Source organism: Porites lutea, chromosome 2 (assembly GCF_958299795.1).
Source record: "Porites lutea chromosome 2, jaPorLute2.1, whole genome shotgun sequence".
Lineage (NCBI taxonomy): Eukaryota > Metazoa > Cnidaria > Anthozoa > Scleractinia > Poritidae > Porites > Porites lutea.
Window position 1 is genome coordinate 3,215,840 of NC_133202.1, and position 14,161 is coordinate 3,230,000.

Consider the following 14,161-nt stretch of genomic DNA (forward strand, 5'->3'; position numbering starts at 1 on the left):
TGGGTAGCCTGTTCTTGTTTGAGGACATTACCTTTCTGCATACTTAAAGCCATTCCAAGGGAAAAAACATGGCCGCCTTCTTTGCACGTGTGGGAATCAGTTCAAAGTTTCATAGAACATCGACTTGTTTTAAGCCTTGGCGAATTTCAACGATGACAAACAAAAAGGTAAAGACAATTTCCGAATTACAGGATGTGTCATCCCATTTTTTTGTTCAGTCTAGGTAGTTGATCTTGCTTACAATTTGTCAGGTATTTTCTCCGTGGAGCCAAGAGATTTCAGTGCGAAATTACGTCACAGAAGGCCTGACAAAGCGAACCGGTACCGCTTTAGCGAAATCCCCAGGATCTTACAGTTGTAAAGGTGTCAGTTATGGAAGTTTGCCTTGGAACGTACAGGTTGCAAGGTGTTTGTCAGGACAAAGTTCTTCCGGTAATTATACAACTCATATAAGCTTAATAATAAACAGCTGTAATAAAGTGTTAATTTATTTAATCAATAAATACATTATTTTAGAATTCATTAATCTTTAAAGACTGGTATCACCAGCAACAAAAGGTGGAGTCAGAGTTCTAAGAGCAGTTATGACCTGGCAAAAAGGATCATGAATAGAATTACCTGCTCCATGGAATTATGACTCATGTCGCTTGTTATCTGGTGAAAATCAGATTTTGGGGGTCCCTGGTAGAAGAAGATGAATAAAGCATTCACACTGCACAGTCCTACAAATGGTGATTTTTTTTTTCTTGGCTTCTGCTAGCAACTCCAACAATCTTCACAAGATTACTTCGGTTATCAGCAACAGAGCGCAAGGCTGTGCACTTAGAAAAACTGGTATAAAAAAGCTAAGATTTCCTAGTGACCCGAGAAAAAGTAAGGCACCAGGGGCCACCTGTTGCTACTGGAGAACAGTCCTTGGGCCAAATGTTAAGAAGAGAAGCAATCTCTGATTACAACACCATTGGTGTGATTTTCACAAGATTGTAACACTCCAAGATTCTGCTTTCCTTTTGATATCTGTGGATGGCCAATCCGCAAAAAGTTCTACTTCCAAAATATGTGGGTCTTTTTCTCCATCAGGCAGCTCAGAGCTCTTGGAAAATGGACAGAGTACAAACCCATTCATTCAACAGAGTGCACCAGAAACTCTACTGGACAATGAAATGCTCAAAGATATGGCAGATGCCATGACATCTCTTGGTGAACAAAGCCTTGTGAGTTTAGGCTTAGGTGGCTACTCACCCACAGGACTTATTCAGCAAACACTGGAGCTTATTCACGTCAGTGGCAATGTATCATGGTGTGCTTCTATAGCTATTCTTACAGTTATCATACGTCTTGTTTGCCTGCCGCTTATTGTCAAGGCACAAGCAAACACAGCCAAATTGAACAATATCAAGCCACAAATTGAAGAGGTACAAGCACAGCTGAGAGAGCTGGCAAATTCTTATGATGCTGCTGCTAAAGCAACTGCTAGTTTAAGGTTGAAACAGCTCTACCAGGAACATGGCTGTCATCCTGTTAAGGTATTCTGTGTAATCACCAGGGACCGCGGAGCAAGGTGAAAAGTGGCAGGGCTGACAATTGAAAATAATTTTTTCATATTGAAAATCGAAAAAAGGAATAAAATCATAGTATTTGATTTGTTTCTGTCGCGTGACTTTGCATACCTTATCCAGTGTATTTGTTGCTCTTTATAGGTCGGCCAACATACACGGTCAGTTCAGATTCAATGCAAGAAAAGACGCGATTACAATTTTAGTATAGAAAATACTACACTGAAGTGATCTGAAAAATTTCTAACTATGGCCGTTCACTGTTCAAGTAATGTAATTCTTCTTGCCATCGAATATTTCATTGATTCCAAAGGAGAAACTGACAAAAGATAAAACTTTTATCAACTCAAAACAACTACTCACCTTCGTTTGGCTTGAAAAAGCTAGTAATTTTCTTCATTTCGTCTGATAAAACTGATAAAAAAGTCTGCCGGAGCTGGAAGTACAAAACACGCTGCCGAAAGAAGCGAAGGGGTGGCCAAGGCATGGCGTTTGATCAAGGGGCAAGTCGGCCCCAGAGCACAATTACCGCGAAAAGCACAGGAGCCCCACAAAATGCCTGGCGTTTGAAATTAAAGAAAATACAGAGAATATAGCGGAATGTAGACGGAAAAAAACTTGTTTCAAATTTTTTTTTTAATTCAATCATTTTTCTTTTTAGCGCAAAAAGTGGGGGCGGGGACGCAAAAAAGTGGTGGGGCCGCGGCCCTACCAGCCCCTCCCCCTCCGCGGTCCCTGATCACTATGTTATTAACTTGGCACATGTTAATTAATCATTGACCAAGTTCTCTACAAGCTACCAACTTTATCAGCTAATCTTATGTTACAGGGTCATCTCAACTGGTATAGTACTGGTGTAACACGAAAGATTTATCTCAAATTTGCTTGAGGCAAATATGATGCAAAAAAGTGATGTAAATTGAATTTTTCATGCAGTACGTGGTCTGCAGAGAAGGTAGTTTTAGGTCTACCCTTGCAGGTGGAAGGGAGTATTCTTGGACTATTTGGTTGGAGTTGTGAGGAAATGGCATACTTCTTGAAAACGTTCCCTATTTCACACCAAAATATCATTAACATGCAATATTCTCTGCCCTGTTGCAGACCATTACAGAAATGCACCCACTGGAAAACATTGCCCTGAAAAGTGGGGTACCCATTAGGCTTTATAAGCAAACATGATGTTTCAAAGGTTACTGCTGTTTTCGGTCTCTTATGAACTTTAAACCAACTAATAATTCTCACACTTTCAAAAGACAATGCAGAAACAAGAGGAGTAGGTTTGCAAATAGAAGGTAAGGAAATAATCACACACCGACTCAGAATAAGGTAAAAGCAAATGGTTTTATAATAGACCGCACTATTGTTAGTCGCGTGAAGCGCCATTCCTTTTCAAAGAATAGTGAAAAGTGGTGGGTGTCTGAGCAAGAACAATAACCAGTAAAGGGACATACACAGGGGGTCTCTTGATTGACAGTCTTTCTACGTCATTTTCCACTCATTTACATTTTCACAATCAACGTTTTTCAATAATGGGTACATACTGTAATGCTTACCCAAAAGATTCAGCCATTTTCAGGCCAGACCAGTGTGGCACATACACTCTGGTACATGATAACCAGTAACTGTTGACTATATGTTCAGGGTACATATCTCATGAGGAAATCATTTTTTGTCTTTCAGAGTATTCTGGCTCCCCTTGTTCAGATACCACTGTTTGTTTCATTCTTTTTGGCTTTAAGAAAGATGGCTTATTTGCCTGTGGATTCTTTCAAGACAGGAGGTTATCTTTGGTTCCAAGATTTGACAGCATTTGACCCATATTTTGTGTTACCTGTTATATGCAGCTTCTCAATGCTGGCATCAATAGAGGTAAGAAAGTACCTTTAGTATTTATGGCCTGGTAGAAAAAAAATCACTAAACTTGAAATTCAAACTGTGGAAGAATATTTCCCCAGCTGCAAGCAGCAAGCTAGACAATCTTAACTTAACCAGGCAAACCTTTTGTTGGAACAAACTTTAACTCCTGTGAACTCATATCATTAGAGAACTCCCAAATAATACCCACAGCAGCTCTATATTTTTTTTGGAAAAATACTGACGTTTGAGTGAAATAAATTACTGTTACTTTGGGCTCTCATTATCACATACTTACGGACACTTTTCTGTTCCTGACTCACACTTCCACAGCTAAACCCTGCTTTAGGGACACCCACTTAATACAGACACCTCATTATCACGGACAGTTTGTTTTGTCCCTGGGTAAAGAAAGCCCTTAAATTTTCTCTAAATTCAACCCCTTTGGTAAAGACACTCCGTTAATTTGAACACTTTCTATGGCCTCCTCAGTGCCATTATTAAGGTGGCTCGATACAGTTTTTCCGGGTCAATAACTCTCAAGTTTGAGCATAAACTACGTCGCCAAAAACAAAGTTTTGGAAAAATTACCACCACAGTTGTATTAGATAAAGATGAAAATTTGTTATGATCGGTGTGGCAAAGGCATCGGAGTTGTCATAGCAACGAAATGATGCTATTACCTATTTTACTTGCAGCAGTATATCTCGGCACTGGGAACTGTTCTTCAAAAATCATTTACGGGAGCTTTTTCCTCCAATAGCAGCCTCGATGTTCGTGAAGTTTAAGCGAAATCTGTAAGAGCGTTATCAAGATATTTTGCGATAATGTTTTTATTGTTAAATACACAGTAAAAAATGGACAATATTGTTGTTTGGCCGTTATCTCTAGAAAATAAAGCGCTTTTGACACGCAATTTCACCTCATAGTATTTTCAATCTTTTTAAAAGCGTGTGTGAAAGATCATGGGAGATAGCTCAACCGGATTGCTAGAAGGAAGGGTTTGATTAGTATGTGTTGAAGCGCTCTTGTTAGCGGTTTTGTGAACATTTTGGTCTTCTTTAACAAATTAGCGAATAATTTTTAAACTGCTCGATAGATATTTTTAAAAAATTTAAGATTCTTGAGATTAACCTTCCTTTTATATGACCTTTTAGTTTCAAGATTATTGATATGTTGTAAGGCAGTAAAATAAGGGCTACAATTCGTTACTTTTTTATCGGAAGTTTCGTCATTACAAGTGAAAGCCTCTAATTATTCAAGGCATTGTCTCCAAGTTTCATTTTCACGTGAACAGCAGTAACTAACAATGCATTTGAAATATGCAAAAATGCTAGCTTTTGTTGTGCACGAAAATATGAAACTTGGACACAATACCCGAATAATGAGAGGCTCACACTTGTAAACACAAAATTTCGGCCAAAATATTAGCGAATTGTAGCCCTTATTTTACTGCCTTACAATATATCAATAACCTTGAAACTAAAAGGTCATATAAAAGGAAGGTTAATCTCAAGAATATTAAGTTTTTCAAACAATCTATCGAGCGGTTTAGAAATTATTCGCTAATTTGTTAAAGTAGACCAAAATGTTCAAAAAACCGCTAACGAGAGCGCCTCGATACATAGTAATCAGACCCTTCTTTCTAGCAATCGGGTCGAGCTATCTCCCATGATCTTTCATACACGCTTTTAAAAAGATTGAAACTACTATGAGGTGAAATTGCATGTCAAAAGCGCCTCGTTTTCTACAGATAACAGCCGAACACCAAGATTGTCCATTTTTTACAGTATTTCTAACGACAAAATCTTTATCCCAAAATATCTTGATAACGCTCTTACAGATTTCGCTTAAACTTCACGAACATCAAGGCTGCTATTGGAGGAAAAAGCTCCTGTGAATGATTTTCGAAGAACAGTTTCCAGTGCCGAGATATACTGATGCAAGTAAAATAGGTAATAGCGTCATTTCGTTGCTATGACAACTCTGAGGCCGTTGCAACCCTGATCATAACAAATTTTCATCTTTGTCTAACACAACTGTGGTGGCAATTTTTCCAAAACTTTGTTTATGGCGACGTAGTTTATGCTCAAACTTGGGAGGTATTGGCCCTGAAAAACTGTATCGAGCCACCTTAACAGGGTTTGACGGTATTGATAAAAACTCTAGTCATAACAAACATCAAGTGCTATCTTTCAACATTTAAAAACAATTGAAACATATTTCATCTTTTTTATCATCATTTTTATCTTATTGGGTGGATTTCGTTTTTTTTTTCTGTAATGCACCAACCAAAACTGGTGTATTAAAATTTATGTAAGTACGAACTACTTCTAAGGAAATTCTCTCTTGGTCTGAAATAAAAGTACCATGTAAGTCATCTGTATGAATAATATTTTACGAATAATGTTATTGATAAGTTGTGCTTGTTGTTTGATTTTCAGCTTGGTACTGAGATGGGAGTCCATAACCCGGCAATGAAAACAATGAAGACCATCATGCGCATCTTAGCAGTGGCAATGATTCCACTCACTGCACAGTTTCCTACAGTAAGTCTTTTTTTATGGGTTGCAGAGGGCTGCGCCGAGGGAGCCACAGTCCCCTTCGTAAAAATTGTCCTTCAGAGCCTTAGTCTTTGGACAGAAATGTCTCAAAGTTCTTTATTTTATGACTGAATACATGTAGTATTTATACAGCTGGCAAGTCTTCTGGCCCACTCTTTCTGAATTTTCTAAATCCATCCCCGGGTGTTGTCTAACACTTATGCCACAGCGGGGGCTCATGGTGAGAGGATAACTGGCCCTAGACCTGTTTCTTTGAACTCTGCATACTTTATAGAACAGGGTTAAATAATCTAGATTTTTGTAAAACTTGCACACAAAGGACTAAAAAGTTAAACTAAAACTGAAATTGCTAATTTCAGGATTAAGTGATATTTACACCTGCGTGTGGGTGGGGTGTGTCAATTTCCTCAGGGTGCTGCTCTGTTTCCCATCTGGTGCTTACTATTCATAGCTATTGCCATGGGAATAGTGTGTGTGTGTGTGGAGGGGGGGGGGGGGGGGGGGGGGCTGGTGGGCCCATGCCTCCCCCTCCACTTTTTTGGAGGAAAATTTAATAATTTTTTTAAGAAGATGTCATTTTGTAGGGAAGGATACCTACGGACCCTGTTACAGGAATGGCCCTGGGACCCTTTACACTTCAGTAGGCCACCAGCTAACTGTTGTGCCCTCTCACTTTCAATTTTGTTCCCATTGGTCTGATAAGTGTATAAAAAACTGACTAATATTGTTTTTGTTTCACAGGCCATCTTTTCCTACTGGGTGACTTCCAACCTTTTTACTATTGGGCAAGTTGCATTGCTTAAACATCCTGCAGCAAGGAAAGCAATGGGAATTCCAGAGATGATAACCCATCCAAGTTCACAAGATCCTGGTGGTTTTTGGGAAAACATGAAAGCAGGTATGATATGTTGCCAGCCTTGCTCCCAGGGCTTTAAGGGAAGAAACTCTGGGAATGCATGGAATTTACCAGAGGTAGTAAATCATGGAGTTAATTCACACATGAACGGGGAGAAATACATAATCAAGGCTGCAAAAAAAGTGACTTGTGAATATTGAAATGACGTGGCACAGTTACTCTTGCATCCTTGGAACTCTCTAAGCAAACATTCAACTACCATGACTATTCTAGCTAATTTTAAATTTTCCCTTAAATGTGAACTTTTATCAAACTATTTTGGTTGACATATGTCATCATCCTTACCCTACTATTTTGTAAGTAATTTCTGATGTAATTTAAGTTGTATTCTTCTTTTTTCCCTGTATGTTAGTATATTCTGTAGTTTATGTTGTGAAATCGCATCTTTCCTTTAATAAAGAAGAAAGATGAAACAAATTTTCAACCAATCAGAAGCACTACCCAGATCTGGGTAGTGACACGTCATCAGTATGGAATTTCTGCGGTCGTTTCTCAGACGTCATTTCGCGGGGAAACCAGTGGTGGCGTGGCAAACTGTCGGCTGTTTTCTCAGGCTGATAATGGGGGATGTTCTTTAAATCCTGCCTTTTATTTTGTAGGCTACAAGAACTCTCAAGAGGTCGCTTACATAAAGCACGCGGAGAAGATGAAACACCAAAGACAGAAAGCGCTCGGGGAAGCACCACTGGAACCCACTTATGAATTCAACCCCAGAATAAAAGCAAACATGGAAATGTTTCATGATGATGCACAGGCCGACCAACTGAACGACAATCTTGGTATCCCTGGGCAGAAAGCTTACGTGGATCCCGATTTTAAACCTAAAAGGGTAAAATTCAACCAGGAGATCTTCAGTGCGCAGATGCACAGAAAAGTCAAGAAAGAACAACGGAAGAAAAGAGACCAGCTGAGGAATAGACCCGGTGCAACTATGTGATAGCACTAGAATTTGATTTCCCGAAGATTTGCGGTACTCGAAGTTTGCAGTCACATAGGTCGTTCATAACAACGTCTGGACAAGAACCTTTTGAGCACTCGCGCGAATTTCTTCCTTTTGGACCTCAACCATGCAGGTTAAACGACTGCGCGCAACGGATATTGCGACAAATAATAGGGAGCTTTAGTAACGACGACGGCAACGGCAACGAGGACGTCAAAAAAGCAATAGGTTTATTACGCAAAACAACAACTTTGCACGTGCTTTCACGCTTTTTTGTACATTTTTTTGCCGTCCTTGCACGACTACGACGTGAAAATGGCCAATTGCAAGTTTTATGGAGGACGTAAACGAGCGACGACGAATTTCTTTTTCCCTCTCTAAAGTTGAGTGCGCTCCTCAAGAAATCAACTCCGGGGAAATTCGCCTACATTTTCCATTTTCATCAAATTGGAATAAACGCGACAGTGTTTGAAAAACGGGGATTCATTTTAAAAGTGACGTTGTCACTGCCGTTGCCATCGTCGATGCTAAAGCTCCCTAATAGCTTAAGCAACGGCGACGGTGAACGTAAGAAAGAATAATTGCACACTTTTTGGTACATTTCCTTACGGTCACTGAACGACTTCGACGAGAATTTCGTGATGCGCCGTTTTATGGAGGCCGTGACTATACGACGACGAATTTTCCTTTACCTTTCTGAACTTGGACACGGTCCCTAAGAATTCAACTTGTGGAAATTAGCCTTTCATTTTGCAAATTGAGGGAAATTCTCTTTCTTAGAGACATAACTTTTCACCTGAATGAGAATTTTGTCGCTAACAAAAAAGCCGTGATCATTCAGTACGATTAGTTTAAATATTATTTTCTAAATACATTTTAGCCTAATCGCGAGCCTTGTTGACTAGAAAAAACTTATCATGCTACCGTATTTATTCTATTAACCGCCCTGGGCGCTTATTAAATTTTTGGACCTTGAGAGTGGGCGCTTATTAAATTTTCAATGAATTTTTTCTCATTGAAATGAATATTTCTCATTCATTTTAAACGATCCTTGGGAGCTGAGTCTACCATACTTATCGATCATGTAAAGTTTACCAATTTGTCCCTTTGAAATTATTACAAATAGCATTTCTGCAATTCTCCTAATGAACCGGACCAAAATGTTTTCTGGGCCGGGTTGTCCAAGCTGGGATAAGCCAGGTAACTGCGAAATTTTAATTCAGACATGGAAGCTTAAAAAGCAAATTCAGTTTTATTCTTTTGGCTACAGTTTGAGGATTGGTTGCTCTGAAAAGAGCAGAGAAAATTTCCGAGAAACCAAGATGATATGAAACCCAAATAAAATTTAACCCCGGTTAGCGCCACTCTAGAATACGAGTAGTCCCCCATGTGTCCTCAGGGATAGTAGAGCGAGCAAAACGCGAGCGCGCGTGAAAATCACCCCACGCAAGAAAGGCGAGACGCAGTGGGGAGTATCGCAGCTCTACAAACATAAGACAGCGCACGCTAGTGCGCGCGCAAAAGAAATTTACAAGTAAGGGTAATTGTTTATGACATCACTGAATTTTAAAATCTCCTTTTTGGAAGAAGAAGAACGTGATTGAAATTTAACGGAAGTTTATATAGAGCGGTGAAGTGATTTTGTTTCTAAGAAAAGATTTTTTAGTGCATTTAAAAGATTCCGTCTTTTAAGGATGGCACAGATGTATGTGTACAGCTATGAGCAGCTTGTAGCAATTGTGAACCAACAAGCAGTTACCATAGCGCAACACGCTGCAGTGATTAACAACCTGCAATCAGAGCGACAGTGGCTGGAAGAGGATAATCATATCCAGAGAGAGGAGTTGGAAAAATCTCAAAAGAACCTCAAGGATCTCGAAACGTCGAGAAAGTTAAAAGAAAATAAATTGAAGAAAGAGTTAGCGCGTCTAAAGGAATCGCAACAGGACATCAAGTGGAGGCATAAGAACGCAGTTAGGGAACTAAACGATGTGAAGAACAGAAATCTCAAGATGAAAGCCCACTGTAATTCACTGTTAGATAAGCTTGATCAGAGCACCCAGGAGCTTCAGCAGAGGAAACAAGAACTTGACCTAGCAAAACAGGAACTCGATTTGGGCTACAGCGTAGGCGAGTGGATGTATCAGCACCTTAGATATTATTACCAGGGGTACTTTGAACTGCTAAAGTACTTCCAGTGGCCCGGACCGTCGTCTGGAGGAGCGACCATCACAGAGCTCGACACTAATAATCGACCAATGGAAGGAAAGACGGTTGCAGTGTTGCCTCAGAGTTATAGCGTAACACAGGGAGTCCTGGTGTCACCAAAACCGCCTAATTCAGAAAAAGCCAGAACTGTTTTAGACGGCGGCAACAAAATAACTGCCACTCTGAACATGGTGAAGAAAACGGATTTCCGAACAAGTCTGATAGCGCAGAGTGTCATCGAGCTAGTCCCAAGTACCATCGTCTGTCCCAAAACAATTTTCGTGATAAGACTTGCTCCCTCCCAAGGCCAAAACCCAATCGAGTTCCTGTCGCCGCTTATTAATAACACCAGCAGCTGGTCTATCCCTGAAGTTCCAGAGGTTGCTCAATCATCAGCTATCTACAGTGAAGTGCATACAACACCGGGCAACCACCTACAGCAACTCGCCATTTGTGCACCAGAATGGGTAAATACAGCAACACTGGCTGTAAAAGGAGCCGACCGTGCACATCGGATACCGCAGATTAATCGTTCCAATGCCACCACGCTCACCATCATCACCTCTTGCAACAAGGCGTTTGAATCTTCGCCTCTGAAAATTGAAGAGAGACATGAGAGAGGAAGTGACGAACCAAAAGGTGGACTTTGCCAGCCGACAACTGCTTCTTCCAAGCATCGGCTCTCCCTCGCGAACAACCGTCAATCTGTAGACTCCTGCGATGTGGGAAGGGAAGTTTCAACTCGTAAAGAGGAAAGAAGACGAACTGGAGAGAAAAAACCAAAGACTTTGGTGAGTTGGCTCAAAAATTACAGATACTTTGCGAAATTGAATTGGCCTAAAATGGTTTCAGAAGATCAAATCCTGGGAGTGTGGTAATGATACCCGGTCTCACGACTGTGTATAATTGCCCGCAGTTTACTAATCAATCAGTGGTGGGTGGGGACAGGTTTTTTGAGCAGATCCGTGTCATCTCCACAACCATTACAAAGCAAATATCGTCCTTTAAGTGATATTCAGATATAAATGGAAGCTTTTCTCGTGTAAATGAAGTTTTGTTCTCAGTAGAGGCGACATCTTGTTACAGTGCCCATGTTTAGTCTCTTACTAACCTCCATGTCATGTCATGGCCACTCATTGCTGCGAGACAAAGACCCCGTGACTAAACATGGCAGCTTGTGGTGACTGTGGTAAATCAGTGAAAGAAGTATTTAAACGCTGTTTTCTCGTACCAAAAGAGCACCTAATCAGTGTGGCGTAGCTCTTCGTCGTTCTTGAAGATAGCGTTTTAACTGTGTATTTTCGTACTTAACAATCTCCTTTGGTTGTATACTTTATCTTTGCAGAAACAAAGAGTGACCAGATTTATCTCCTTGCTACAACGTCACACTTGCTGCAGGCCGAAAACAGAAGAGTGAATAGAACCTATTAAATAAACTCTATTTTTTCTATATATTTTATTTATTTCTTACAGAAATTGATTCAGAATTTTATAAAGGCTGGTTTTCACTGCTGGCACAGTTAATGTTTGATAAATTTTTGGAGGTTTTTTTAATAATTATTTTAATTACTATAGAGCGAAGTGAAAATAGGCAAAACCAGAAATTAAAGTTTCTTAGCAGACTACGTAGATATAATGTGTAGACCCTTTTTCACCCTTTTTGTTTCATTTTCAATTCACTCAACTTTCCAGTTCTGTGCCAATATATGCTGTCGCGAAATTCTTGTAACTCCGCAAGCCGGATGAATTATAAGAAATTCATCTTCCTATTTACAGACCTAAGTTATGTTGTTAGGTTTTTCCGCTGCCCTTGCGTAAAGCAGTACTTTTCGAAAAATCACCTAACAGTGAATTCTAGCTTTTCGAGATCTCTATTTTCATTGGCCTAAATAAGCAGTAGCTTCGGTTTTCAGTAGGCCTAGGGGTATTGTTTGTGTTGAATCATTTATTGTTTCGTTCTCCAATCACTATGTCTGGAGAGTTGCTGGCCTTCTCTAAATTCTTGAGCTCAGACACTGTATTGACTCTGAATTAGTTATCATTGTAAAAATATATCCAACGCGGTGGCACATAAATATGGATGTATAGGTTATATTTGAAAGTAAACCAGCGAATACTCTATTCCAACTAAGGGCCAGTGCGGTTTTGTCTATGAATCCTTTATCAGGAGCAAAGAGTGTCACCTTCCTCCCCTCCCCTTCCCCCCTTTTTTTGCCTTCGTTTTTACTTCCGTGCTACAGCTCCTGCGCGGAAATGTTCATTGATACGATATCATCAGGAAGCAAACTGGGGCCGCACGTTTATGCGTTCACAAGGAAATTCAATATTTATCACAAAAATCCTCTCTTATCACAACCTTTGGCATTATAGTACTACAAAACAAGGAAAACAAGCCGCAGATTCCTTCATCTCTTTCAATACACTTGCGTCTCCGGGGGGTCACTGGCAGCAACGTTTTTTTGGCCAACGAAACTTTCAAAAGATGGGTGTGGTGGTGTCGCTGTTAGGCATGGTGCCTGTCGACCATTCTGTGAAGAATTATAGGAGTACCGAAAAGATGACGGATAAGCTGCTTCCTTTGGATAAGTCACATGTCCAGCGGGTTGTGAAGGATAAGAACCCGATCCCGAGGGATACTCGGAATGCCCGTAAAGCTGTTGAATGCCATAAGGGCTAGGATGTTGAGTGGTGGTGGTTACATTGCCCGATCCTCCGTGAGTTGCTGATCCTATTTGACCAGTGTTAGGTCTGGTTATAACCGTGACGTATTTAGCAGGGTTCTCTCTCGCGTTAAACTTGTTAGTATTTCCTAATAATTCGGACGGTTGAATGAACTTCACAGACGGGTGATTTTAATATAATAACCCTTCCAATAAAAAATGTGGTCAGGTATCTTAAGACAAACTATGTTATTTAAGGCCTTCCACATACCGTATTTATCCGAATAAGCACCCACCCCTCCCCCTTCTTAACTCTAACTCAATTAGCCTGTTCCAGGCGTTCAGATAGTGGGGAGCGATGCGAAGTAAAAAGGAGCGCGAAAAAATAAAAGCGAGGGAGGGGGAGAGGTGAGAGAGGCATCTCTCTCCCCAGTCCCCCTCTACTTTTCATCGCTTTCTTTACTTCGCACCGCTCTCCACTATCTGAACGCTTGGGACAGGCTATAACTCAATAAGCGCCCACAACCAAAACCCACCCCCTCCCCCCCCCCCCCATCCAACAAAATGAATAAGTACTAATAAAAGACTTCCCCGGAGAGGGAGTTTTCATCAAAGTATTTTACAGAAACTTGACTTGTTACATCTTCTACATACAACACTTGCTGAAAAAGATGAAATTTTCTGATAAGCGCCCAGACTCGAATAAGCGCCCACTGTCGATCTCAAGGTCCAAAAATTTAATAAGCGCCCAGGGCGCTTAATCGAATAAATACGGTATGTAGGAGTCTAGCATTCAATCTCCTTCTCTGAAACGATGTATCGTCCACGTTGCCTACGAATTGTCCACAGTGTCTTAGACACTTTAGCCGGTTCACCTTTCTCCATCCGTGTCCAATATCTAGTCACATTCATTGAGATTCGATAATACTGTGATTTGGTTTACAAAAGTGTTGATATACTGTTTTTAAAAATTGTCCTCGATAGACGTCGATACCAATCAGCCGTAATTATAAAGATCGGTTCCATACTGTACTAGGCTAATTCCTCTGATTCATGGTAAAATCAGCCACTTATTTCACCAATAAAACCGCCTCCTTCAAAACTCTAATATCTACCGTAGACGTTGCCATAATCTTTCTTTTTTTCTTTTGTATGTATGTAAGTTTCTTTCTCTAACATTTAGTTGCTACCGCTTCAGTTCCTTTTCTACGCTAAATCAATTTTATTTTACCACTAAGTTGACCAGTTTTACTACTCATCAAAATTCACTATCCATAAATACGAAACAAATTAATCTGTCTCCTGTTTCAATACCCTGTTCGACGTCTCTGCCTGAAATCAGATCCGTCCTCCACATTAGCACATAGATGTATAGGTTGTATCTTAAAGTAAACAGTGACCGCTCAATCCCTACAGTCCGGTGTTACTGTCTATGACGACTTTATCAAGAGCGAAGAGTGTCA

General features: G+C 40.3%; 1 protein-coding gene across 1 annotated transcript; it reads left to right on the plus strand.

Annotated features, from left to right (window-relative positions):
• The first annotated feature begins 55 nt into the window (after window positions 1-55).
• LOC140927427 (mitochondrial inner membrane protein OXA1L-like) lies at window positions 56-8,806 on the plus strand. The gene is made up of 7 exons (XM_073377074.1): window positions 56-167; window positions 252-432; window positions 1,081-1,526; window positions 3,237-3,425; window positions 5,855-5,959; window positions 6,716-6,872; window positions 7,490-8,806. The coding sequence occupies exons 1-7, from the start codon at window positions 69-71 to the stop codon at window positions 7,825-7,827; spliced, it is 1,515 nt and encodes a 504-aa protein (XP_073233175.1). The 5' UTR covers window positions 56-68; the 3' UTR covers window positions 7,828-8,806.
• Window positions 8,807-14,161: the final 5,355 nt, after the last annotated feature.

Coding starts and splice junctions, on each gene's coding strand:
- LOC140927427 (XM_073377074.1), top strand. CDS start 69: ATGGCCGCCTTCTTTGCACGTGTGGGAATCAGTTCAAAGTTTCATAGA. Junction 433..1,080: donor GTCAGGACAAAGTTCTTCCG/GTAATTATACAA, acceptor TTTCTCCATCAG/GCAGCTCAGAGCTCTTGGAA. Junction 3,426..5,854: donor CAATGCTGGCATCAATAGAG/GTAAGAAAGTAC, acceptor TTTGATTTTCAG/CTTGGTACTGAGATGGGAGT.